Raw genomic sequence first — 26,296 nt, 5'->3', positions numbered from 1 at the left:
TGTGATGACTATATACACATTTAGTGGATTTGAGGTGATGTAGCCAACGGCTCAGGCTATTAAAAGTGGCGCAATGTTATTGGCATTATTCTCATCACAAAGAGCCACTTTATGCTGAACCAAGCTACTTCTTATGCAATCAACATCACAGTTCCTATAGCCATCACAGATTTAGTTAATATATTGCTACTGGCAGTTTATTTTTTTACCTTTACAAATGTATATATAAATTAGAAAGTTTCAAAGAAATTCTATCTATCTTGCATTTATTTTGGAGCACTCGTCTGACATGTATCACCAACTGCTATTTTATTACTCCACACCCAAGTCCTATTCGGACCAACTTCCTCAAGCTTACACACTGGCCCATATATAACGAGTCACTTTTCAATTCAAATCTCCAGCATCATTTCCCAATATTCATATAGTTTTCTAAACAAAATATAAATATTTTCTTCATAGTAACACCTATGCCTGGCAAATCAAACATATAGTCTAAAAAATGGGTTCATTGGGTCTTAATATTAGGGTCCAATAGGGTCTCAATTTATAAAGGATAAGATATCTTGTGGGTCCAAAATTGAACTACTTATATCACAAGGAAAAAGTGACGGGTCCAACGGGTCCTATGTTCGGGTCTAATGGGTCCTACATTTTTTATGCCTGTTTTCATTACCCATTTTCGGCGCGCGTTTTCATTGCCCATTTTCGGCGCGCGTTTTTGGCGCTAGTTTTTCGTAGCGCGTTTTTCGAAGGCGGTTTTCAGCGCGGTTTTTGCAGGGCGTTTTCAACGCCCGTTTTCGCAGCGCGTTTTCGGCGCGAGTTTTTCGCAGCACATTTTTGGCAGGCGTTTTCGGCGCGCGTTTTCAGCGCGGTTTTTGCATGGCGTTTTCGTCGAATGTTTTCAACGCGCGTTTTCAAAAAAAATATTCATTTGAATCCATAAATTAAGTTGAGATCCAAGGAATCAATGAGAGCGCGACATGTGGCATGAAAATCACATGCGATTGAAAAAAAAAATTCAGAATTTTTTTTTTCGAAAATAGTTTTTTAAAATTTTTTTTTTCGCATTGCGAATCCGAAAACTTCAATTGGCAACGCGAGTCTGAAAATGAAAACGGAAACCGGAAACATAAAAAAAAAATTTCAAAAATTTTTTTTCGAAAATATTTTCAAAACTTTTTCTTTCGAAAAAAATTTCAAATTTTTTTTTTTGAATTTTTTTTCTAATTTTTTTTTTAATTTTTTTTCGCATTGCGAATCCGAAAACTTCATTTGGGAACGCGAGTCTGAAAATAAAAACGGAAATCGGAAACATAAAAAAAAATTTAAGAAAAAGGGTCTTGACCCGACCCAACCCGGGGGAAAATGGGTCTCGACCCAACCCGATCCAACCCGACCCGCTCTTGACCCGACCCGTTGGACCCGTTCAAAATTTCTGACCCGTTTAGACCCGGACTCGTTCAAACCCAAACCCGTTTCGACCCGACCCAAACCCAACCCAACCCGACCCGATTGCCAGGTGTACATCAGTGCCTTCACTTGTGAACAACAGGGACCCATTCTGTTGATTGCTTCTTTGCCCTAGCTCTAACAAACTGGTTTTTCTTTCTCACAGAATTAGGGAAATCATTAGATTCTTCTTCCTTCTTTCGGTAACATATACCGAGATAGGCTGGGAAATCCCCCTTCGATAGACAGGTGGCAACTTGACCTCTAAGTAAGGACAGGAACGCGCGGATGTTCGTATGGTGATTTTTCCGCTCCTGTGCCACCAAAGACGGGAACCCGATTCTAGGGCGAGTGCTCAACCGCGTAATGCAAAAAGGAGGTCCAGGACGGGGCCCCGACCAAGAAAATTGACTCTAGCTTGAAACCTCATCTCATCTATGAGCAAGGGAGAAGAAAATGAAGAAAATGGCGTTAAGACGGTCGGTCCAGTGGAAATGACCAGTCATCCCCTCAGCCACGAACTCCGGCCCGGAGTTCTCAATAGCACTAAAGCGCGGAAACCTTTAAGCGTGTTGAATCAGTGTCCTAAAATCGAAGAAGTCAATTTGGAATGAGAAAACCCCTGGAAATAGAATGCTGAAGTTTTGGGTAAGCTCAAGTAATCCCTAGAGAACTGAGAAGAGATAGAAGTCAGATTAGCTCTCTAAAATGAGTAGAAAAGAAAGTCTAGCTTACCATTGAGTTAGCAGTATCCGGGTCTTTCTTAGATGAAGAATCGCGATCAACCTCATTTTGAACCCAACTTTCTAGGGTTGTTTTTTTTTTCCCATGGTATTCTACATATTGAAGGCAATACAACGCCGCATTCTTCGAAGATTGAGGAACAAGACGAGATCTATTAAGAGAATGATTTATTCTCGAAAAAAATCTGAATAGTTACATCCAATTACAAACTACACGAAAGTTGCCCCTTTTTCATGGAGATTTACCCATCACAGAGATGCATAGAGGACGATATCGAGCTGGAACAACTTGTTGTTCCTGAATACCTTGATTCAAGCCAAAACTGGCCATATGGAGTATAGCCAAGTGGTAAGGCATCGGTTTTTGGTACCGGCATGCAAAGGTTCGAATCCTTTTACTCCAGATTATGAACACCCGATCGGATCTGTCAAAAACGAGCTGACGACTACAGGGGAAGCGGCTGACTGCAGTCCCTGAGCCCAGCTTGTAGAACCACCAGTGTTTGGTGCAGCACCTGCATTTTGGTGCATTCTTCTTTCTTTTCTCGTCAAGCAGCAAGAAAATCCTGGGAAAAAGGTAGGGTAGAATCGCCGAGTCGTCTAGAACACCTAACAATAGACAAATATATCAAGACTTGCCAATAAGGCAACAAGAATTCCAGATCGTTACTTCTTCTATAATTGCCATCTTTATCTATGAAGAAAACTCTTGAAACCAAACTATTAAAATTGAAATCTGCTTTTAAAAGTGCTCACATACGATCACGTATTACAATGACCTTGGCATAAAAATATTGAGGTTTTTTTAGTGAGATAACTATGATGTGATAGCGGTATTTTCTGAAAGGAGTGTTATGGTAGGATTGTGTGAAGATTTAGAATGATAGGATGAAAATATATGTAATTGTTACTAGTTAAGTGAAAAGTTATTAAAATATTACCCATTTAAAATAAAAACTCAACAAATGACACCATTTTTTCTCATTGTGTATTTGCCTCATGCTTCATATTGTTAACGCCCTGTAAGAGGCGTCGTTTTCATCAGTTCTGTACCATGTAAGATTTTGACGAGCATCGTGTTTACAGTAAGAGATGGTCTAAATCGGAAACGGTCATGTAGTTGGTCCTAAAACAAGAAGTAAATCAAATCGATAATTGATCAACAGTTTTATAACAATCTATCCATACATATAGCTACAATTTGAGTTTTATACTTCCCAGAATACAAGAATATGACAGTTAAAAATCAACAACAAATTTGTGTAAAAAAATAATTAAATATTTTGAACCCACTTTCACAACAGACCTCACAATCACATACTCATTCTACAACTTCATATATATGGTCCCAGAAACCGAACATATTAACGGACCAGAACCAATAGGTCCTAACCAACTTCACATCACTAGCAACCAACTTGACCTCGAAACTCAAGAAACACAAGTGCAGCACCATAATGAGCCAATGCACCCATGATCACAAAACAATGAAATATCTGGTGACTATGGCCCGCCAAATCGAACCACCCCGGCTTCCATCTTTCTGGAATTCTTGTTATATAAAACATAGTACCAGTTAAATACGAAACCGCCATTGTTGTTTCATACGCTAAAATCCCATTTCTTTGAGGTTCGTGCCAGTTTACAGTGACAGCATGAATTGCAGGTACAATCCCAAAAAGACCCATTCCCATGAAAAGAAAAGCACGAAAAGATCGAAACTTTCCACTCGAAAGAGCCGGTGCTAATAGGGTTATTATGGTAAAAACACCCATAGTTGTGATCCCACCAAGATATACGAATTGCCAAACGGGTTCACATTGGAAAATGTAATAAATTGGTGGGAAAAATGATGTGATGATCATGATTGTGATACCGACATAATCCATTTGAAGAAGTAATAGGTTTAGGTCGTGCGAATGGCAGCCGAACAGGTGGCAGACACTGCTGGATAAGAGACAGAACATTGAGCCGCCTAAAAACACGAAGAATGGCCACTGTGCAGCCACCACTAGTGGTGATCCGATATCCAAATCTAGCGTTGATTCGTGTTTTAAGTCAATGAGTTTTGGTGTATCCTGTAGAACATCTCGGGAATTTAGTAAAAAAAGGTTGACTTTTTGCAGTCAAATGCATCTGTCTTTTAAATTCAATAACATTCGGCATAACAAAGTACTAAATTATAAGTCAAATGCATTATGCATCTGTCTTTTAAATTCAATAGCCTGCATAACCAAATATTAATTCTAAAGATCAGATGTCAATGTTTGTTCTGTCTATAAAATTCGACATTAAGGTGAGATTATTCTACATCACTTTCGATCATCAGCAGGCCTAAAAAAGTCAAACTGTATTTGTAATATGAAATGGAGTGAAAGGAATAACACGTCAACGTACCATGATAGCATTATGTGAGGCATTTCCACCTGGGCTTAACGGGAAAGACCTGATAATTTGTAAAGATTAAATTAAAAAATTAATTATATAAGCTAATATAAAAAAACTTGAATTTTTGAAGAAAATCATTTGCAACATCAATCAAAGAAAACAACCTTAACATGTTTTACAGCCTGTTCTTAAGATTCTTCCTTTAAATATATTATATAATTTCTTTCCAGTTCTTGACAGGCAGTTATTTGTCACAATATTCAACTAGTTGTGACCATTAAAGGATATAAGATATACAACATAATAACCAACTAACAAAATCAAGAACACGAAGGAACGATATGTCACAGAGTACTACATTTGACCCATAATTGAAGTGGGTCCGCGACATTTTAAATCTAGTTGTGATTGAAGAATAATAAGAGCAATAAACATATTAAGTCTAATTAACAAAAGATCAAAATAAGTGCCTTGAATCATGCTTTATAAAAATGGGAAAATGGAATCTTTGCATACCAAGTTAATAAATTGAAGAAATCTGAAACTTGAGGCACATGCATCAAGTTTGTAATGGCCAATACCAAGAATACAACAAATCCAATTAGATGCCTGCACATAAAAAAATGAGCAAATAGCCAAAAAAAATATCAGTAATGCTACTAAAATGCCATAACACAACATAAGTTTTTAATAGAACAGCAGATAATCAATATAAGTCCTGACCCTTTTGATGATTGTGTGTGTTTAAAAGACAAGAATCACAAGTGTCATTGCACATAGTACAAGCCTTGTCACACAGCATTTCATTAGCTTTTGAACTATCAACATCTTACAAATGAAAGGTACACTAAATACACTTGTAAGTGTTTGGGATTGCAAAATGCATATCTGTATTATTCCATTTCAAATGACAAATAATCACTTTTATAACTTTCAAGTGTTTAAATGAAACTGATTATCTGACAATGAAATAATCGGTTCAGTTTGAAAGTAGGTTATCCAAACAAGCCAAACACAACCCCACACTCTGAAAACTTTGAACGTTTAATATGGCCAAAAACAAATTTGTAAAAGTCTCTAAAAACAAGAAAAGTCCTCATGAACATGGTAGAAGTGCAGGGGTGTTTGGGACACTTATTTCTATAGTTTACGGGCTACTGTAAGTTGGAAAGCCGATAAGTGCAAATTTTAATGGCTTACGAGCTTAAGAAATTGAACTTATGGTCTAAAATAAGCTTAAGCTTATAACTCCATTAGTTTGTAAAATTAGCTCATTGACTTTTCCAAATTTCAATACCTCCTTAATCTATAAATTTAAGCTTAATCATGATCGGGACATAGACAAATTTGAAATTAATTCATTTCCTAAGACCATTCCCATTCATGACACCATTCTTCATATTAACACACTGCCACACCATCGCTACATCATCATTGCTTCTCATTTCCTTCTCATCACTAACACATCACAATTCACTCCCAACCATAACATACTATCACATAGACCCACTTTATTATTTTATTTTTAAACTAAATTTTAATTTTATCATTATTACCATGTAACCATTTATTTAATACCCATGTAACCATTTATTCTCGTGAAGAAGTATGCTAAAAATCCACGAAATGAAAGACGATATAAGATTGGCGATGCATTAGCAACATGTTCCCATTGGTGGTATGGAATTGACAAGAGTAAAGACAAGCAAAAGACTAGGCGTTGGGAATCCTCTAATGGTAGACTAGAAAAAGATGAAATCACTCACAAAACATGAGCAGCATGTTCTCAAGTACCAGTGAAATAGGAATAGATAGCCCCCACCCATCCACAAAAAACTTGGTCTAATGATCAAAATCAATACCAAAAGGAAGATACAAGAATCTATGCATATTGTACATAATGTACTTATACATTGAAGCTTTGTGAATCATCAAATTCAACCCAATAATAGTTTGAATAATAATGAAATCAATAGCAAACAACCAAATATCAACAACTGAAAGTTCCCATTTAGTGGGAGTCAAGTAACTTGCAAAATATTTATATTTTATTAATACATAAATATAAATAATATAATATAGAATAAATTATATTCAAATTTACTGAATATTTCCAAAGTATTAAACTTTCCCCCAAAAAGATGAAATTAGTAACATACCCATCATCAAACTTTATGAAAACAAAACAAATTTGAAATTTTTACAAGAAATGGAGAGATAGAGAGAGATTATACTTACGTCCATACATTTAGGGTTTCATTGTGCCAATGAAAAAGACTAAAAAAGGCATGTTTCAAAGGCCAATCAGCTCTGTAATAATTTAAAATAAACTCATTATCCTTCATGTATTCTGGTAATTCATCGTATCTCAATAAAGGATAGTCTTTTTGAGTCTTGTGATCCACAATCTTCTTCTTGTTTTTGCTCTTATTTTTGTTTTTATTTTTGTTTTTAATAAAAAGATTTGATTTTTCATCATCATTCAAGATCTCTCTAGATCTTCTTCTCTTCCAAATAGAAGACCCATCAATTGAGTTCATACTTTATTGTATAATTTGAATGAATTTGAATCTGTGACACCCACAACACAAAACACAAAAGTGTGTGTGTGTATTGTAAAAAATGTAATCAGATTCAATAATAGCAATGTGCTTATGTAATAATAATGGAGATGGGGATCAATAAATAGATAAAATGAATCAAAGACCCACCCACATGTATGATTGTATTTATGGGAATGAAAATGTTTTTTTTTTTTCAATGTATTGTTTGAATGTGTAAAATGGTAGTAGGAGAGAAATAGAGAGAGAAGTAAAGAGATTTGATTTGAAGGCAGTTGAGACAATTGCAGCAATTACTACCTACAAATTTAAAATACACATTAAAGCCACCCACTTTGCTCCATTTTTGATTAAAAGACTTGTTTGTAGATCCTTTTAAGATATTCTATTCCCTTTGCTTCTGTTATTTTATTAGAAATAATCACATATTAAACTTTTTCTTATGTATAAAACAAAATGATATTTTACTTTTTGGACTTATTAAATGACACATTACATTAGATTAACTTTTTGCTTGCGAAACATCATTAATAGCTTTGAAGCTGAAACCCGTCATATAGAAGCTTGATCCTAAAAATAACGGAGGTTCAATTCTTACTCGTGGTAAATTTTTACAACTCTTAGCGAGAGGTCATGAGTTCGACTCTCATGAAGTGCAGCATTGCACATAATGTTGCCCCTTTTTTCTAGGGAAATTGGTAAAAATACCCTCATTTTCAAAAGTCTTTAACAATGTGCCCTAAAAATGGAAATTGCAGGAAATGTCTCTTATCCACGCATCATGCACCATGCATTATGCGTGGATCTTGGCGCGTGATGTGTGGTTACAAGAAAATGACCGAAACGGACAATTTTACTCGCAAACATGCACCGTGCGTGGTGCATGGTGTTTGGTGCATGGTGCTTGGTGCTTGGTGGGAAGAACTTTGAATGACCATATACTTTGACGCGTAGGCGGTTTGTCCCAAAAAAAATTTCAAAACGAGGTCTCGAAGACCTTTAATTTTGCCGTTTTCGTTGATTTTGACTTTTTAACATACTAGTTTGTGATACATTAAATTTATCACCAATATTAACTAAAAGTATACGATACCCGTCAATCAATTTGAATAAACGTCACATTTCGCAACTCGAGCATTTACAAAGTTATTAAAAAAATCCATCTGCATATCAGGTCTCTATTCAAATTATTTTTTTGTCAGTTTAGAAGCGTTCCAACGGATAGATCTCGATAAGATACACATTTTCACAAAAAAAACGGTGACTAAATCGGAGCTACGAGTCAAAAGATATGGTCATTCAAAGTTTTTTTTTCCCAACAAGCATCATGCACCACGCACGGTGCATGGTGCTTGGTGCATGGTACGTGTTCGCGAGTAAAAGTGCATGTTTCGATCATTTTCTCGTAACCACGCATCACACATCAAGATCCATGCATCATGCGTGGTGCAGGATGCGTGGATAAGAGGCTATTCCTACTATTTTCATTTTTTGAGAGCATATTATTAAAGACTCTTAAAAGTGAGTTAAAAAATGAGAATATTTTGACCGATTTCCCTTGTTTCTATGGTAACCAAATAAGATTTGTTATATCCTACTTATAGTGGGAACAAAAATTATATCAAAATAGGTCATTTTGAATGATTGAAGAAACTTGTTAATTTCGATATCAGTTGTCCATTCCAGTCTTTTGACATGACATATAAACTTAAATCTGTTCAAACTTGTCCAGAATTTAGTTAGTCGGTTACTAATAACTAAAATAAGTAGCTACGCTAATAATGAAACAAGTACCTTTTGTTTTAATTTGATAAGTAAAAAATGATCGGTTGTATTGATTAACTTTGTGTTCATACAATCTGAATTGTTTTGATTATCAACCTAACAAGTGATATATTACATAAAATAAATAACAGCTAATTCCTATTGTGGGTAGGATCCAATAACACTTTTGGAACCCCCATTACATAAATGGAAAAGTAGCTGCAGAGGGTCAGAATTGACCCGTTATCCTTGGCTGTTACTTGGTCTTCTTAAATGGGAAGTGATGAGAGTAACTTTCTGATCCCAATAGTCAAATTACCTTAAATGGTAATTTGCCTTTTCATCACTTTCTTCTTATTGCAGTTTAACACTCCCCCTCAAGTTGAATAGTGGGGTTTCCAATATTCAACTTGCCAAGAACTTCATTGAATAATCTCCCGTTGACTGACTTGGTGAGAATATCGGCTAACTGGTCTTCTGATCTGATAGATGGAAGGGAAATGATTTTATCATCTAATTTTTGTCTAATAAAATGTCGATCAACTTCCACATGTTTGGTTCGGTCATGTGGAACTGGATTTTCTGATATGGCAATGGCTGCTTCGTTATCACATAATATCTGAATGCTATCCTCTGGTGGAAATCCGATCTCTGTTAGTAGTTTTCGGGTCCACAATACTTCTACAACTCCTTTGGCTATCCCTCTAAACTCTGATTCTGCACTTGATAGAGAAACAACCTTTTGTTTCTTACTTTTCCATGCAACTAAATTACCTCCGACTATTGTAAAGAATCTGGATGTAGATCTTCTATCCCCTTTTTCTCCAGCCCAACTTGCATCTGTATATATTTGAGTTCTCAGATGACCATTTCTTTTGAACACAACTCCATGATCCGCTGTTTTCTTCAAATATCTGATGATTCTCATTACAGCTTCCATATGGTGAACTTGTGGTTGATGCATGAATTGACTCACAACTCCAACTGAATGTGCTATATGAGGTCGAGTATGAGCAAGATAGATGAGTTTTCCCACCATCCTTTGGTATTGCCCTTTATCAGCAAGAGCAGCTTCATCTTCCATATATAGCTTCTGGTTTAGAATCATTGGTGTATTAGCTGGTTTGCAATTAATCATACCTGTTTCTGCAAGAAAATCAAGAACATACTTCTTTTGACAGATAAATATTCCCTGTTGGGATCTTAACACCTCAATTCCCAAAAAATATTTAAGTCTTCCCAAGTCTTTCATTTCAAATTCTTTAAATAAGTTCACTTTTAAGTTAGAAATCTCCTCTTTATCATTTCCTGTTATTATCATATCATCAACATAAATGATTAAACATGTAATCAAATTTCCTTTTCGTTTAAAGAAGAGAATATGATCCGAGTTACTTTGTTTGAAATCGTATTTTTTCATAAATAAAGTAAATCTCCCAAACCAAGCCCGTGGGGATTGTTTTAACCCATATAAAGCCTTTCTAAGTCGACAAACTTCCCTATTTTTGAAGTTGTCACTAAATCCTGGTGGTGCTTCCATATAGACTTCTTCCTTTAATTCGCCATGTAGAAAAGCATTCTTCACATCAAATTGGTGAAGTGGCCAATCTTCATTTGCAGCGATAGAGAAGAGAACTCTAATGGTATCAATCTTTGCAACTGGTGAGAAGGTTTCAGAGTAATCAATCCCGTATGTCTGAGTGTACCCTTTTGCAACCAGTCGAGCTTTGTATCTTTCAATGGTTCCATCTAGTTTATATTTGATTGTAAATACTCATCGACATCCTACTAGTTTCTTTCCTTGAGGCATCGCACATTTCTCCCACGTGTTATTATCATTCAAAGTTTTCATTTCAACATCCATTGCTTTTTTCCAGTTTTTTGATTTTAGGGCTTGATCAACGGAGGCTGGAATATTTTCGGAGTAGATTGCGGAGTTAAATTTATGAGCTTCTTTTGACAGATTTTCTTGTGCTATATTAGCCATAGGATATCTGGATCTTTGCGCTTCTTTTTCTGGTGAGTATCGTTTAGGTGGGACACCTCTATTGATTCTTTGTGGTAGAACATATCTTGAGGTGGTTTCATTCTGGTTTGATTGTATGTCGGGATTGGTGTCATCGGGATTGGTGTCATTGGAATTGGTGTCATCGGGATTGGTGTCATCGGAATTGGTGTCATCGGGATTGGTGTCATCGTGAATGGGGTTGTTGTTTCGGATTTCATGAATTGTTTCACTATCTGAGGTGGTTTCGGTAGATTCAGAATTTTGTGTTGGTGTTTCGGGATTTGGTGTAACTATTTGGATATTGTCGGGACTTGGATTTTCGGAATTTGGATTTGGTGTTGGAATTTGGACATTATCAGTTTTAGGTGTCCATTGTATCCAACTTAGAGTGTCATCATCCTTTTTCTTCCCCTCACTCGTGAGTTGGGTATCATAATAATATTCGGTTTCGACAAAGTCGCAGTTCATTGTAGTAAAAACATGACGTCTTTTTGGACTATAACAGCGATATCCTTTTTGGTTTATTCCATAGCCAACCATGACACATTTTTCCGCACATGGATCTAGTTTGGTACGCTCATGTTTTGGAATATGAACGAAGACCGAGCACCCAAATATTCGAGGTTCAATGCTAAACGAAGTCGGAAGGGTATGGAATTGGGAAAGCGTATCTTTAGGGGTTTTTGTGCCCAAAACCTTTGTAGATAAACGGTTGATAAGATAGGTAGCGGAAGCAAGGGCTTCGGGCCAAAAACTTTTCGGAGCCTTGGATTCAATTAATAAAGCTCTTGTCATTTCTAAAAGTAGTCGATTCTTATGTTCGGCTACGCCATTTTGCTCGGGGGTATGAGCACACGAGGTTTGATGAATAATCCCATTATTTTCGCAAAAGGATTTCATTGATGAGTTTACAAACTCACCCCCATTATCGGATGTTAACATTTGTATGTTTTTATTAAATTGGGTTTGTACCATTTTATACAAGTGAGAAAATTTCTCAAAAACTTCTGATTTGTGGGTTAGAAAATAAATCCAAGTCATTCGGCTATGATCGTCAATAAATAAGACAAAATATCGAAATTTTTTCCCCCCAATGACCGGTGCGGGACCCCAAACATCCGAATGGATTAAAGCAAAAGGAATATCTTTTCTCGTATTACTTGGTTTAAAAGTACTTCGGTGGCTTTTAGCCAAAATACAAGTTTCACAATTTAAAGCAACATTGGATGGAAAAAAACTTGAAAATAAAGCATGTAAGTATCCGACAGATGGGTGACCCAATCTCCTATGCCATAACCAAGCTTCCCTCGTAGGTGTTCCGTGAGCAAGCATCACGGTACCTTGTTGGGTTACTTCGTTCACATAGTACAACCCACCTCGTTCAGTACCACGCCCAATAATCACCCCAGTCCTAATATCTTGAAGTATACAGAACGTGGGGTGTAATAAAACGGAACAATTTAACTCTTTTGTAACGTGACTAATGGATAAAAGTTTATGAGACAATGTGGGAATATATAAAAAATTTGATAATTTCATAGTCGGGGTAATTTCGATTTTCCCACCCCCTTCTACTTGTACAATGCCCCCATTAGCCGTTTGAATTTTATTAACCCGAGGTTTTGATTCGGAACAAAAATCTGATTTTTCAAAAGTCATGGTGTGAGTAGCTGATAATGCTAAAAACGAACATATATTTCATAGCATTATTCCTCAAGAAAGACAAGCTTTTAGTTGCAATTGTTCTATTTACAAGTAATATTCGTTTAAATAATAAAAGGTGAAGACAAAAGACAGATTCGACGAATTGAAGACGCAAACGACCAAAAAGCTCAAAAGTACAAAAGACAATCAAAGAGGTTTCAATTATTGATAAGAAACGTCTCGAAATTACAAGAGTACAAGATTCAAAACGCAAAGTACAAAATATAAAATTGTACGCAAGGACGTTCGAAAATCCGGAACCGGGACTAGAGTCAACTCTCAACGCTCGACGCAACGGACTAAAAATTACAAGTCAACTATGCACATAAATATAATATAATATTTAAATAATTCTTATAATTATTTATATATTATAATTAATAATAAAAACCGTCGGCAAGAAAGACTCCAAACCAGAGTGAGCTGTAATTGCAAACTCCGCGACTCGCGGAGTTTGAAGGCAAAAATGCCGCGAGTCGCGGAGCCCCAATTTCAGAAACCCCCTATAAAGCTCGCGCATTCTGATCGTAAAATATCATATATATCTCTCTCTCAATATACGTAAAATATATATATATATATATTTTTAATTTAATTTTAATTATAATTCTAATAATAAGGGTATGTTAGCGAATGTTGTAAGGGTGTAAGTCGAAATTCTGTCCGTGTAACGCTACGCTATTTTTAATCATTGTAAGTTATGTTCAACCTTTTTACATTAATGTCTCGTAGCTAAGTTATTATTATGCTTATTTAATCCGAAGTAATCATGATGTTGGGCTAATTACTAAAATTGGGTAATTGGGCTTTGTACCATAATTGGGGTTTGGACAAAAGAACGACACTTGTGGAAATTAGACTATGAGCTATTAATGGGTTTTATATTAACTAAACAATACCTTGTTAATTTAATATACAAACTTATAATTCGACGTATTTATATATAACCACATACGCTTGACTGGGTACGATGGGCGGGATATCTATAAATACCAATAATTATTCATTTTACCGGATACAGAACTGGATTAATAGTTAATAAACTTGTTGAAACAGGGGTGAATTACATTCAAGGGTAATTGGTGTAATTGTTAACAAAGTAGTAAAACCTTGGTTTACACGCAGTCGATAACCTGGTGTATTCATTAAACAAAGTATTAAAACCTTGTTACAATTCGAATCCCCAATTAGTTGGAATATTTGACTTCCGGAATAAGAATAATTTGACGAAGGCTTTCGCTCTTTATATTTATGACTGATGGACTATTATGGACAAATCCGTATGGACATATTAAATAATCCAGGACAAAGGACAATTAATCCATGGGCATAAAACTAAAATCAACACGTCAAACATCATGATTACTGAAGTTTAAATAAGCATAATTCTTTTATTTCATATTTAATTTCCTTTATTTTATATTTAATTGCACTTCTAATTATCGCATTTTTATTTATTGTTATTATATTTAATTGCACTTTTAATTATCGTACTTTTTAATTATCGCAAGTTTATTTTATCGCACTTTTATTATTCGCAATTTCATTATCGTTATTTACTTTATGCTTTAATTTAAGTTTTGTATTTATTTTTGGTTTTAACTGCGACTAAAGTTTTAAAATCGACAAACCGGTCATTAAACGGTAAAAATCCCCCTTTATAATAATAATATTACTTATATATATATATATTTGTATTTTTATAAAAGTAAACTAATATAGCGTTAAGCTTTGTTTAAAAAGATTCCCTGTGGAACGAACCGGACTTACTAAAAACTACACTACTGTACGATTAGGTACACTGCCTATAAGTGTTGTAGCAAGGTTTAAGTATATCCGTTCTCTAAATAAATAAATATCTTGTGTAAAAATGTATCGTATTTAATAGTATTTCCTGCTAAAATTAATAACTATTTTATATACCCCTCGCGAAACATCAAGTATTTTTGGCGCCGCTGCCGGGGAACTCTCTTAAACGCCGGAAGCGCAACGCTACATAAAAAAAAAAAATAATAAATTTTAGTTTACTTTTATTAAAATTTGTTTTTATAAAAATACGTTTTTAAATATTCAAAAATATAAAAAGAAAAACAAAAATTTATATATTTTTAAGAGTTTGTTAAAAGTTTTATAAGTTTCTTTATTTTTATTTTATTTTATAAAAATATAAGTTTTATTTAAATATCTTTTATTTATATTAAAACAGAAAATTAGAAAACATAAAAAAAAAAAACGCGTAAATTTCCTGTTCCAGAGTTGAAAACTGGAACCCCGCGACTCGCGGGGTTTGCAGCTTTGAGAACCGCGACTCGCGGAGTTTCTCTGACACCGACAGAAACCCTAAACTGCATTTATTACGGATTATTATTAATTATAATTATTATTTAACCCTAATTATTATTATTATTATAATTAGTTTTAATTTAAGTTTTATTTAATTTATATTTTAGTTAAATTAGTTTAATTAAATTGTAAAATTAGTAGTTTTATTAAATAAATAATATAAAAATAATATTTTTTATAAAAATTGTACTTTTTATAACTTTTTGTATATTTTTATATTTTGTCCCTTTTTAATTGTTTTAGCGTAATATTTGTATTTTTTGCTCATATTTAGTTTTAAACTTAGTTTTTGCCATAGTTATTTTTCTTCTAGATTTTTAAGCTTTGCCGTAGAATTCCTTAAGTGCTTTTTCTTTAGACTATGATTTATGTGCTTTAGAATTTTGCGACGCCTTTTTAAGTTTTAGTTCCTTTTTAAGTTATTTTCATTTGGGATTTAGTTTTCCTGTAAGCTTTAATATTTTTAGACACCTTTTACTATGTACCAATTATCATTCCAATTAGTAATCTCAATTTGCGATTATAATTTTAAGTTAGTTGTAGTAATAAGGTTAGGTTAATCAAGTATTTTTAAGTCTTATAAGTTTCTTTTATTTTTCCGTCACCTTTTATTTTTCAACCATTTTTCTTTTTCAACCTTTTCCGACGAACTCTTTTTCTTTCTTATTTCTCGCTATTCTAGTTTTAGGACATAGATTTTTATTCTACTTCTTATCTAAATTTCTTAAAATTACGAAAATTTATTTTAAGTGGTTAAATTAATAGACATCAAAATTTTCTGGTTCGTAGTAATAGTTGGATTTGTACGTGGACCGGGTTATTGGAGCCAAACAGTCCTCAATTATATTGAGACCAAACGAATCCTGCCCCTCTGCTGCATCTTTTGGCTATTCGAAACGTGGGCAAAATCAGAAAAGTCTATTGATTGGATAACTTATTATAATTTTTCTTTCCTTTTAAAAACTAATAGGATATTCAGTGAATGCACCGAGCAAGACGATCACCACCTTTTGTACGTTCACCACCTGTAACTAGATCAAGACATTTAGCAAATATTACTGCCGTTGATTTTTCTTTAGAATCGTCATCCAGTCGACCAAGTACTTCAGTTCAAATTTCCGATAATCCATTTTTTGAATCCGACCTCACAATTGAGAATCCGGAGAATATTCAGGAACGGTTCGTAGATCCTGAACCATTAAACTTTCCTCCGGAGCCACCAATCATTCAAACAGAGATTGTTGAGGAACGAACCATTAAATCAGAATCATCTAGTGATACCGATTCAACAAATTCAATTATGGAGAATCTGGAACCTTTAAGTATGGAAGACCGAATGAGAGCTAAACGCACTGGCCAAGGTCACGCAATTACTCATCCAGACATTAATGCGCCAGATTATGAAATCAAAGGACAAATTCTACACATGGTGACTAATCAATGCCAATTTAGTGGTGCGCCGAAGGAAGATCCAAATGAACATCTACGTACCTTTAATAGGATCTGCACACTATTTAAAATCCGAGAAGTGGAGGATGAACAGATATATCTCATGTTATTTCCCTGGACTTTAAAGGGAGAAGCCAAAGATTGGTTGGAATCGTTACCTGAAGGGGCGATCGATACATGGGATGTTTTAGTTGAAAAATTTCTTAAACAATTCTTTCCTGCATCTAAATTCGTAAGACTTCAAGCAGAAATTGTTACGTTTACACAGAAACCAAATGAAACTCTATATGAGGCATGGACAAGATATGGAAAGTTGTTAAGAGGATGTCCGCAACATGGTTTAGACACCTGTCAAATAGTACAAATATTCTACCAAGGATGCGACATCACTACAAGAAAAGACATAGATATAGCAGCTGGTGGTTCTATTATGAAGAAAACCGAAACTGATGCTTACAAAATTATTGATAACACTGCTTCCCACTCACATGAGTGGCACCAAGAAAAAGATATCGTTAGATCATCTAAAGCAGCTAGAGCCGATTCTAACCATGACTTAGATTCCATTTCCGCAAAGATAGATGCTGTGGAGAGACGAATGGAAAAGATGACTAAAGATATACACTCAATACGAATTAGTTGTGAGCAGTGTGGAGGACCACATTTGACAAAAGATTGTCTCAGTATTGAATTAACAATGGAACAAAGAGAGAATATTTCATACATAAACCAAAGGCCTGGAAATAATTATCAGAATAATTATCAACCGCCAAGACCGATTTACAATCAAAACCAAAATTATAACCGAAATATTCCATACAACAACCAACAAGGTCCTAGCAATCAACAAGTATCCAATAATACTTACAATCAGCAACGACCTAATTTTCAAAACAAACCACCACAACAAACCGATGATAAAAAGCCGAATTTAGAAGATATGATGACGAAGCTAGTTGAAACTCAAACGCAGTTTTTCACATCTCAGAAACAAACAAATGAACAAAATACTCAAGCATTTAGAAATCAACAAGCTTCTATTCAAAATCTAGAACAAGAAGTGAGTAACCTAGCAAGGTTAATAGGTGAAAGAAAACCAGGAAGTCTACCTAGTGATACAAATGCTAACCCCCGGAATGAAACAGCTAAAGCCATTACCACAAGAAGTGGTACAACACTTAAACCACCGGAAATGCCTGTAACTTCTGATGAAACTATTCCTACTCCACAAGAACCACAACCTGATCAAGATAAGGAAAAAGAACCGGTAGTTGAAAAGGTTAATGAAGATAACACAGTTAAGGATAAACCTTATGTTAAACCATACCAACCACCACTTCCTTACCCGAGTAAAATGAAGAAAGAGAAACTTGAAGCCGAGCAATCCAAATTTTTGGATATGTTTAAACAGATAAATGTAAATCTTCCTTTCATTGATGTGATTTCAGGAATGCCTAGATATGCTAAATTCTTGAAAGATCTAATCTCAAATAGAAAGAAAATGGAAGAGCTCTCGGCTGTTACTATGAATGCTAATTGTTCAGCAGTGCTGTTGAATAAGATACCAGAAAAACTATCTGATCCAGGAAGTTTCACAATTCCATGTTTTCTGGGTAGTCTTAGTTCAATAGAAGCATTGGCAGACTTAGGTGCTAGTATAAATTTAATGCCATATTCACTATACGCTAAACTAGACCTTGGAGAATTGAAACCAACCAGAATAAGCATACAACTAGCCGATAGATCAATAAAATATCCTAGAGGGATAATGGAGAACATGCTAGTTAAAGTTGATACTTTAGTATTTCCAGTAGATTTTGTTGTTTTGGACATGGAAGAAGATTCTCAAGTTCCTCTCATATTAGGAAGACCATTCTTAAACACGGCTAAAGCAATGATAGACGTGTTCGGTAAGAAATTGACCCTAAGTATAGAGGATGAGAGTGTTACCTTTTCAGTTGATAGAGCAATGCAACAACCACAATCTGCAGATGATACATGTTATTATATTCAAACTATAGATGCACATGCAGAATTATTAGAAGAATTTCCAGAATTACAAGGAACAGGAGAATGTTCTTTAGGAGAAGGTAATGAACCAATTGATGAAGCTGAAATGTTAGCTACACTTATAGCTAATGGATATGAACCAACAACAGAAGAAATTCAAATGCTAAAAGAAGAAGACAGATATCGATACAAATCATCGATAGAAGAACCTCCGAAATTAGAGTTAAAGCAACTTCCAAACCATTTGAAATACGCTTATTTACATGGTGAATCTGAATTACCTGTAATAATATCGTCTTCTCTTACTGAAAATGAGAAATCACAACTCATTTCTATGTTGAAAGCTCATAAACCAGCCATTGCATGGAAGATTCATGATATTAAAGGAATAAGTCCTTCGTATTGCACACATAAAATCCTTATGGAAGAAGGTCATAAAACATATGTGCAACGCCAACGAAGACTAAATCCTAATATGCAAGATGTAGTTAAGAAAGAGATTATTAAACTGCTAGATGCAGGTTTGATATATCCAATTTCTGATAGTCCATGGGTAAGCCCAGTTCAATGCGTGCCTAAGAAGGGTGGCATGACTGTCATTACAAATGAAAAAAATGAGCTTATTCCTACTAGGACTGTAACAGGATGGCGTGTATGTATTGATTATAGAAAATTAAATGACGCCACCAGAAAAGATCACTTTCCCTTACCTTTCATAGATCAAATGTTGGAAAAATTAGCCGGAAATAGTTACTATTGTTTTCTAGATGGATTTTCCGGATATTTTCAAATTCCAATAGCACCCGAAGATCAAGAGAAAACCACATTCACGTGCCCTTATGGTACTTTTGCTTACAAACGCATGCCATTTGGACTTTGCAACGCCCCTGCAACCTTTCAAAGGTGTATGATGGCAATTTTTCACGACATGATAGAAGAATGCATGGAAGTATTCATGGATGACTTTTCAGTCTTCGGTGATACATTTGAATCATGTCTAGTTAATCTTGAACGAATGCTTATTAGATGCGAACAATCAAATCTAGTACTTAATTGGGAGAAATGCCATTTCATGGTTAAAGAAGGCATCGTTCTTGGACATAAAATTTCAAAAGAAGGAATTGAAGTGGATAGAGCTAAAGTAGATGTAATTGCTAAACTTCCACATCCCACCAATGTTAGAGGAGTTAGGAGTTTTCTAGGGCATGCCGGTTTTTACCGACGTTTCATAAAAGATTTTTCTAAAATTGCCACTCCTATGAATAAACTCCTAGAAAAGGATGCTCCATTCATCTTTTCAGATGAGTGTATCAAATCTTTTAATATTCTTAAAGAAAAACTCACTAATGCGCCGATCATGATAACGCCAAATTGGAATCTACCATTTGAACTAATGTGCGATGCAAGTGATTTTGCAATGGGAGCCGTTTTAGGACAAAGGATTGAAAAACGATTTCAACCTATATATTATGCTAGTAAGACGTTACAAGGAGCACAAATGAACTATACAACTACTGAAAAAGAACTCCTTGCTATTGTCTTTGCTTTTGACAAATTTCGATCATATCTCGTTCTAGCAAAAACGGTGGTCTATACCGACCATTCTGCTCTTAGATACTTATTTTCAAAACAAGATGCTAAACCAAGATTAATCCGTTGGATCTTACTCTTACAAGAGTTTGATATTGAAATCCGAGATAAAAGAGGAGCAGAAAATCTCGCCGCTGATCATCTTTCTCGTCTTGAAAATCCTGAGTTAGAAGTTCTAAATGAATCGGCCATACAAGACAACTTTCCTGATGAATATCTATTGAAGATAGATTATAATGAAATCCCATGGTTTACAGACTATGCAAACTACTTAGTTTGTGGATTCCTTGAGAAAGGATTATCGTACCAAAGACGAAAGAAATTCTTCAGTGATATAAAACACTATTTTTGGGAAGATCCACATCTGTTTAAAAGTTGTCCCGATGGAATAATACGCCGATGTGTATTTGGAGATGAAGCTAGTAAAATATTAAACCATTGTCACACAGGACCAACAGGAGGGCATTATGGGCCTCAACTAACAGCAAGAAAAGTTTATGATGCTGGATTCTATTGGCCTACAATTTACAAAGACGCACACCTTCTTTGCAAATCCTGTGATGCATGTCAAAGGGCCGGAAAAATAAGTCAACGTGATGAAATGCCACAAAATGTCATCCAAGTATGTGAAGTATTTGACATTTGGGGTATTGACTTTATGGGTCCATTTTCAAAATCTCATAATAATCTATATATACTCGTAGCCATTGATTATGTATCTAAATGGGCGGAAGCACAAGCTCTCCCAACTAACGATGCACGAGTTGTAGTCAACTTTTTAAAACGTCTTTTTGCAAGGTTTGGAACACCGAAAGCTTTAATAAGTGATCGGGGTACTCATTTCTGTAATAATCAACTTGAGAAAGTTCTTAAAAGATATGGAGTAACTCATAAAATCTCCACCGCATATCATCCACAAACAAGTGGACAAGTTGAAAATACCAACCGGGCTTTAAAACGTATTCTAGAGAAAACCGTAGGATCAAATCCGAAGGAATGGTCCATTAAATTGGAGGATGCACTCTGGGCTTTTAGAACAGCCTACAAAACTCCAATTGGAACCACACCTTTTAGACTTGTTTATGGAAAAGCATGTCATCTTCCAGTAGAAATTGAACACAAAGCATTTTGGGCTTTGAAGACATGTAATCTTGATTTACATGAAGCCGGACGTCTACGATTAAGTCAACTAAACGAATTAGAAGAATTAAGACATGAAGCATACGATAATTCGTTAATCTATAAAGAAAGAACGAAGAAATGGCATGATAAAAGAATCAGAAGTTCAAAAGAATTTAAAGAAGGAGACAGAGTCCTTCTTTTCAATTCACGATTCAAGCTATTTCCTGGAAAATTGAAATCAAGATGGTCTGGACCATTCATAGTCAAAAGAGTTTTCCCATACGGAACGATAGAATTGATAAATTCAAATGGGATTGAATTTAAAGTTAATGGTCATAGAGTTAAACATTACATACATGGTCCGATGGAAGTTGACAATGAAGTTAATCATAATTTCACCACCCAAGAAAACCTTCAAAATGAAAACATAAATATGTTATCAACAACATATGAAAAATCAAAACTGGAATATAGGGAGGATTCAAAATTGAGTGATGAAGAAGAATTCCTATACAAACCTCCCATTCCAAGAAACGAAGAAAAATGTGAACAAGAAATTCAAATAGAAATGAAAGAACCAAGGAAAGAACACCCGAAAAAGGTTTACAAACCAACTCGACTTACTAAAGCAGGAGACCCGGGTGAATTTATCATTTCTTGCTTACTTAATGATGGTGCTGTATATAATGGACTCGCAGATTTAGGAGCAAGTGCAAATATTATGCCTCTTTCCTTATACAAAAGATTAGGCATGGGTAAATTAAAACCAACCAAAATAGGTGTTCAATCATTTGACCAAACCATTAAACACCCGGTTGGAATAGCAGATAATTTACTTGTTAACGTGGGAAGTTTGACCTTTGTTGCAAACTTCATAGTGATTAATATGGAGGAAAACCTTGATATTCCTCTAATTCTAGGTCGCCCATTTTTAGCAACCACCGAGGCATTCATTGATGTAAGAGAAGGTAGAATAACACTTAGGAATGGTGATACATCGATCACCTTTGTGAACCGAAAAGTTAGATCTCCACAAACTAAAACTGTTAGACTAATAAAAATGCATAAGTGTGGGGAAGATGAAGAAACACTTAATGATGATCCAATCACAAAGAATGCCGTTGATGATACAAAATTAGATGAATCCATTTTTAACAGTTCAACGAAGAAACTTTATAAACGGATTCACGATGCTAAGATTAAAGGAAACTTTAAGTTATATAACCGATTAATATCCAATTTATCGTCAAAAGAAAAGGCAATGTTAGTTGAATTTGTGAAAGTTACGGAGGAAATCAACAAATGGATTGAAGTAAAAGTCAAAGATATACAAGTTGTTAATGATTCAATTGAAAATAATGTTAATCACAATTTCGATACCACAGCCAACTAAGTGTGGGGAGAATCAAGGGGTTTATGTATTTCTGTTAGAGTTAGATTGTCTGTTTTCGTGTAGTTCTCGAAAATGGAACCCAAATGGTCTTTCCCTAGCAGACCCTAAAGAACTAGCCTTCTCCCCCCATTCTGAATTTTTATTTTTTTTAGGTTTTTAGGAAATGAAGACTGCCTGTGAATTAAACCATGGTCTAATGCTACACGCTTTGATCACTAAACGTAATAATGACATACTACCGAGTGAATTAGTATCAGTAATCAGAGAAAGAATGGACGGAGTTAGAAAAGAATCCAGATGCGAAGATAATAAGTTACAATTTGGTAAAGGAAAATCAAAATCCGCAGCGAAAAGAAGAGCACGACACCTAGAAAGATGTCACAAATGCGGAAAATGGTCACATGGAGGTAAATGTTCAAATAATCAAACCTATTCAAACACCGAATTTGTTACTTTATGCAGAGACGGACCGTTCATATGTTTAGAAGAAAAGACACTGAATGCTCGAGGTTACGCCTATGTAGCTATGGAAAACCAATTAAACAGACTATCTTATGAATGTGATAGATCATATAACTAAGAAATCTATTTCACAGGTATGTTTGTACAGTTTTTTTTTTTTTTTAACCTTTTGATAATAAACGCTAATTTATTCACTAAAAAGTATTAAATTGGTATTGAATAAAATTAGGTTTGGCGACCGAAATTATTGATATCATTCAAAAATTTATTACATCACTGCGAAATTTAACGTTTATTCTTAAGGTATAAATATATTTAAACAATCAACCCAAAATATTTCAAAAATTCGTCATGAGTTAAATTAGGTCTTGGAACCGAAATTACTTTACCGAAAAGAGGGGCGCATATTTTTGATAATATTTGATTGATTAAAGTGGGATAAAAAGACAAAAAGATTTTTAATTTTACTTTTACCATGTTTTTAAAATTAATATTTAAATCTTAAATTAAAATTGTAAACTTTGTAAAAACAATATTTTTAAAATTATAAATATTTGAAAAATTAATATAAGTTTGGTGTGAATTTATAATATGAATTTTTAAATTAAGTTTGGTGTGAATTTTTAATTTTTAAAATATGAAATTTTAATTTTATGCATTTCAAATTTTAAGTTTGGTGTGAATTTTTAATATTAATTTTGAATTTTATATTTAAGTTGTGTGAATTTAAAAACAAAAATTTACTTTATCTCATTAAGTTAAAAATATGATTTTTAAAATTCGTCGTAAGTTGAAGACTAGGTCTTTGAACCGAAATTGCTTTACCCGAGGGAGGGACGAGAACTTTTATTATCATTATTTTTAATCTTATTGAATTAAAGTATGCCAAAAACATTAAAAAACCCAAAAATCTTAGCTTTTAAAACAATCGCTACAAAAAGACAAATTTTAAAATTTTGTCGAGGGACGGACTAGGACATCGATCCGAAACGACCTCGTCCTAAATAACAAGGGAAACAAAATTTTAAAATTAAGTACTTAATTGTTTTATAAGTTAATGATTATAAAAAAATATATATATATAGCAAACTCCGCGACTCGCGGAGTTTGGAGGTTTAATCCTCGCGAGTCGCGGAGGGACCAATTTACAGAAAAAAATAAAACGTAAAAAAACAGATCAGTGCACTCCACAACTCAAACAAACTGCGAAATAACAGCGAAAATACCCGAAAAATACACCCCAAAATCACAATTTTTAACCGTTAATCACCAAATCTTTTACTAAAATCATGTTGAGAAGGATGCTATCTAGGAATTACTCAAGAAAAACGGTAAATTTCTACACCTAAACACCATTTAATCCGAAATTTGGTGTTATTGAGCAATTTTTTCCCCAATTTGATTTTGATGCTTTTTAGTGTAATTAGGCTTAAATTGTTTATGTATTATGCTTGTATAACCTAGATTGATGCTGTTTAACATGATTAGAAGCTTTAAACTTCAAATTTTGAGTAATCTAGGGTTTGTGTTCTTGAGCAAATTTGGGGCTTTTTGATATAAACAGGTTATGGCCTATTTTTGTCATGAATTGTTGCTAAATTAAGTAGTGTAACATGTTTAGGTAGTTAAATGATCCAAACTTTGAGCCTAAACATGATTTTGAGAATTAAAGTGGACTTTTTCAAGTCTAAAATTCATGAACTTGATTTTTGAAAGATAATGCCATTTGAAACTTGTTTAATTGCTAGTAATGATTATTTTGACATGTTATTTGAGTTGAATGATTATGAACTTGGCGAACATTTTCGTATATGCTTATTTGAAAAAGTGTAGATTTGATAAAAATGTGAAAATGAGCTTAAGTTTGATATAAATAGATCATGTCATTGTAATTATTTTGATTGATGATTTTGCTGATACTAATGCATATTTGGATGCACAAAAATTGTGTTTGATGTGTTTTGCAGACTGAAAGGGGTGAATCTTCATCCCAAGCCCGTAATGCTCCTGCTGATAATGCGGAACAACAGGAGGTGGATAACTACTACAAGCAGGATATACCTCATCCAGTCATGACCTTTTCTGATATGCACTTGGAAGAGTTGCACCCGAACCTGAGATTTGACAGACTTTGGATAGATTATCCAAAATATCAAAGGGGTTTGCATACTCTTCATTCTAAGGTTGTTGAGGTACCGAGGGTCATAGAATGGGGACCCTTAGAAGCTGTAGAATTGGCCGGGCCAATTAGGGAATTACTTGTACAGAGGTATGGTAATTCTACTTTTAATGACTGGGTACGTTTATTCACCATGCGTAGACCTGTATATAAAGTATGGTGTGAAGAATTGTTATGTAGTATAGAGTTGAATGATCGGGTAGCTAGTTTAACCGATCGTTCTTTTATTAGATTTTTGTTAGGCGGTTCGATGCGCCACATGTCTTTACTAGACATGTGTGATGACCCGGAAAATTTCGACTTATTTAAACCAATTCTCTATACGATTTATTATTTTGACACGTTAAACAAAGTCTGTTAGATTGAGTCTCAAAATTTTGGAACTGTTTCATATATTTAATTACCTTTGACTACTCTCGACGATTCATGAACAATTATATGTATGTATATATGTATATGTACAAGTAAAAACGACTTTCCTACAGTAAAACACTATTTGCTACAGTGAAATCGTACTTTGCTACAGTGCTACAGTAAAATTGACTTTGCTACAGTGAATTGCTACAGTAAAATTGACTTTGCTACACTGAATTGCTACAGTAGCACTATTTGATGTCGACGAACTAGAAACAAAACGCCATGCGATCGCATGGCAAAAACACTGAAAACTCATGCGATCGCATGAGCTACAGTAAATGAAAAAGTATTATAAATACGCCAGTTTGTTCGACGAGTTACTCACCTCAATTTCTTTTCTTCCTTCTGTAAACGATAAGATATTTATAATTTTAATATTATAATTTAAGTTTAATAATAATAAGGTATTTACGAGGGTATTTTAATTCGGGTTTCAAACCGTTTCAAGCTAAGGTAATATTGGGTATTGTTCGGGGTATTGTTCTAGAATCCAAGGCCAACCATACAGTCGTCTACCATCATTACGTCTACGCTATTTCCCTACAATATTGAATCACAATATTGAACTGTGAGTTTATAGTCTCCCTTTTTAAATACTTTAAATATTTTTGGGCTGAGAATACATGCAATTTATTTTAAACGCGATAAGACACAAGTACATACTAAATTCTACACTGAGTTAAACCGAAAATCCCTTAGCTTTGGTAACTA

At 34.4% G+C, this 26,296-nt stretch overlaps 1 protein-coding gene across 1 annotated transcript; it reads right to left on the bottom strand.

Moving 5' to 3' along the window:
* Window positions 1–3,366: 3,366 nt before the first annotated feature.
* On the bottom strand, window positions 3,367–7,201 carry LOC139853366 (heptahelical transmembrane protein 1-like). The gene is made up of 4 exons (XM_071842754.1): window positions 6,822–7,201; window positions 5,100–5,192; window positions 4,593–4,641; window positions 3,367–4,273 (listed from the first exon to the last, which is right to left on the bottom strand). Exons 1-4 carry the CDS (start codon window positions 7,121–7,123, stop codon window positions 3,602–3,604), a joined length of 1,116 nt encoding a protein of 371 aa, XP_071698855.1. The 5' UTR covers window positions 7,124–7,201; the 3' UTR covers window positions 3,367–3,601.
* Between the last annotated feature and the right edge of the window lie 19,095 nt (window positions 7,202–26,296).

The sequence above is a fragment of the Rutidosis leptorrhynchoides genome, chromosome 6, assembly GCF_046630445.1.
Source record: "Rutidosis leptorrhynchoides isolate AG116_Rl617_1_P2 chromosome 6, CSIRO_AGI_Rlap_v1, whole genome shotgun sequence".
In the NCBI taxonomy this organism is placed as follows: Eukaryota; Viridiplantae; Streptophyta; class Magnoliopsida; order Asterales; family Asteraceae; genus Rutidosis; species Rutidosis leptorrhynchoides.
This window is presented reverse-complemented; position numbering and strand designations above follow the sequence as displayed.

Bases quoted from the DNA above. Each gene is read 5' to 3' on its own strand.
- LOC139853366 (XM_071842754.1), bottom strand. From the start codon at position 7,123: ATGAACTCAATTGATGGGTCTTCTATTTGGAAGAGAAGAAGATCTAGA. The intron at 5,193-6,821 runs GTAAGTATAATC...TTTTATGTGCAG, and splicing joins GAAACCCTAAATGTATGGAC to GCATCTAATTGGATTTGTTG. The intron at 4,274-4,592 runs GTACGTTGACGT...GATGTTCTACAG, and splicing joins CCTCACATAATGCTATCATG to GATACACCAAAACTCATTGA.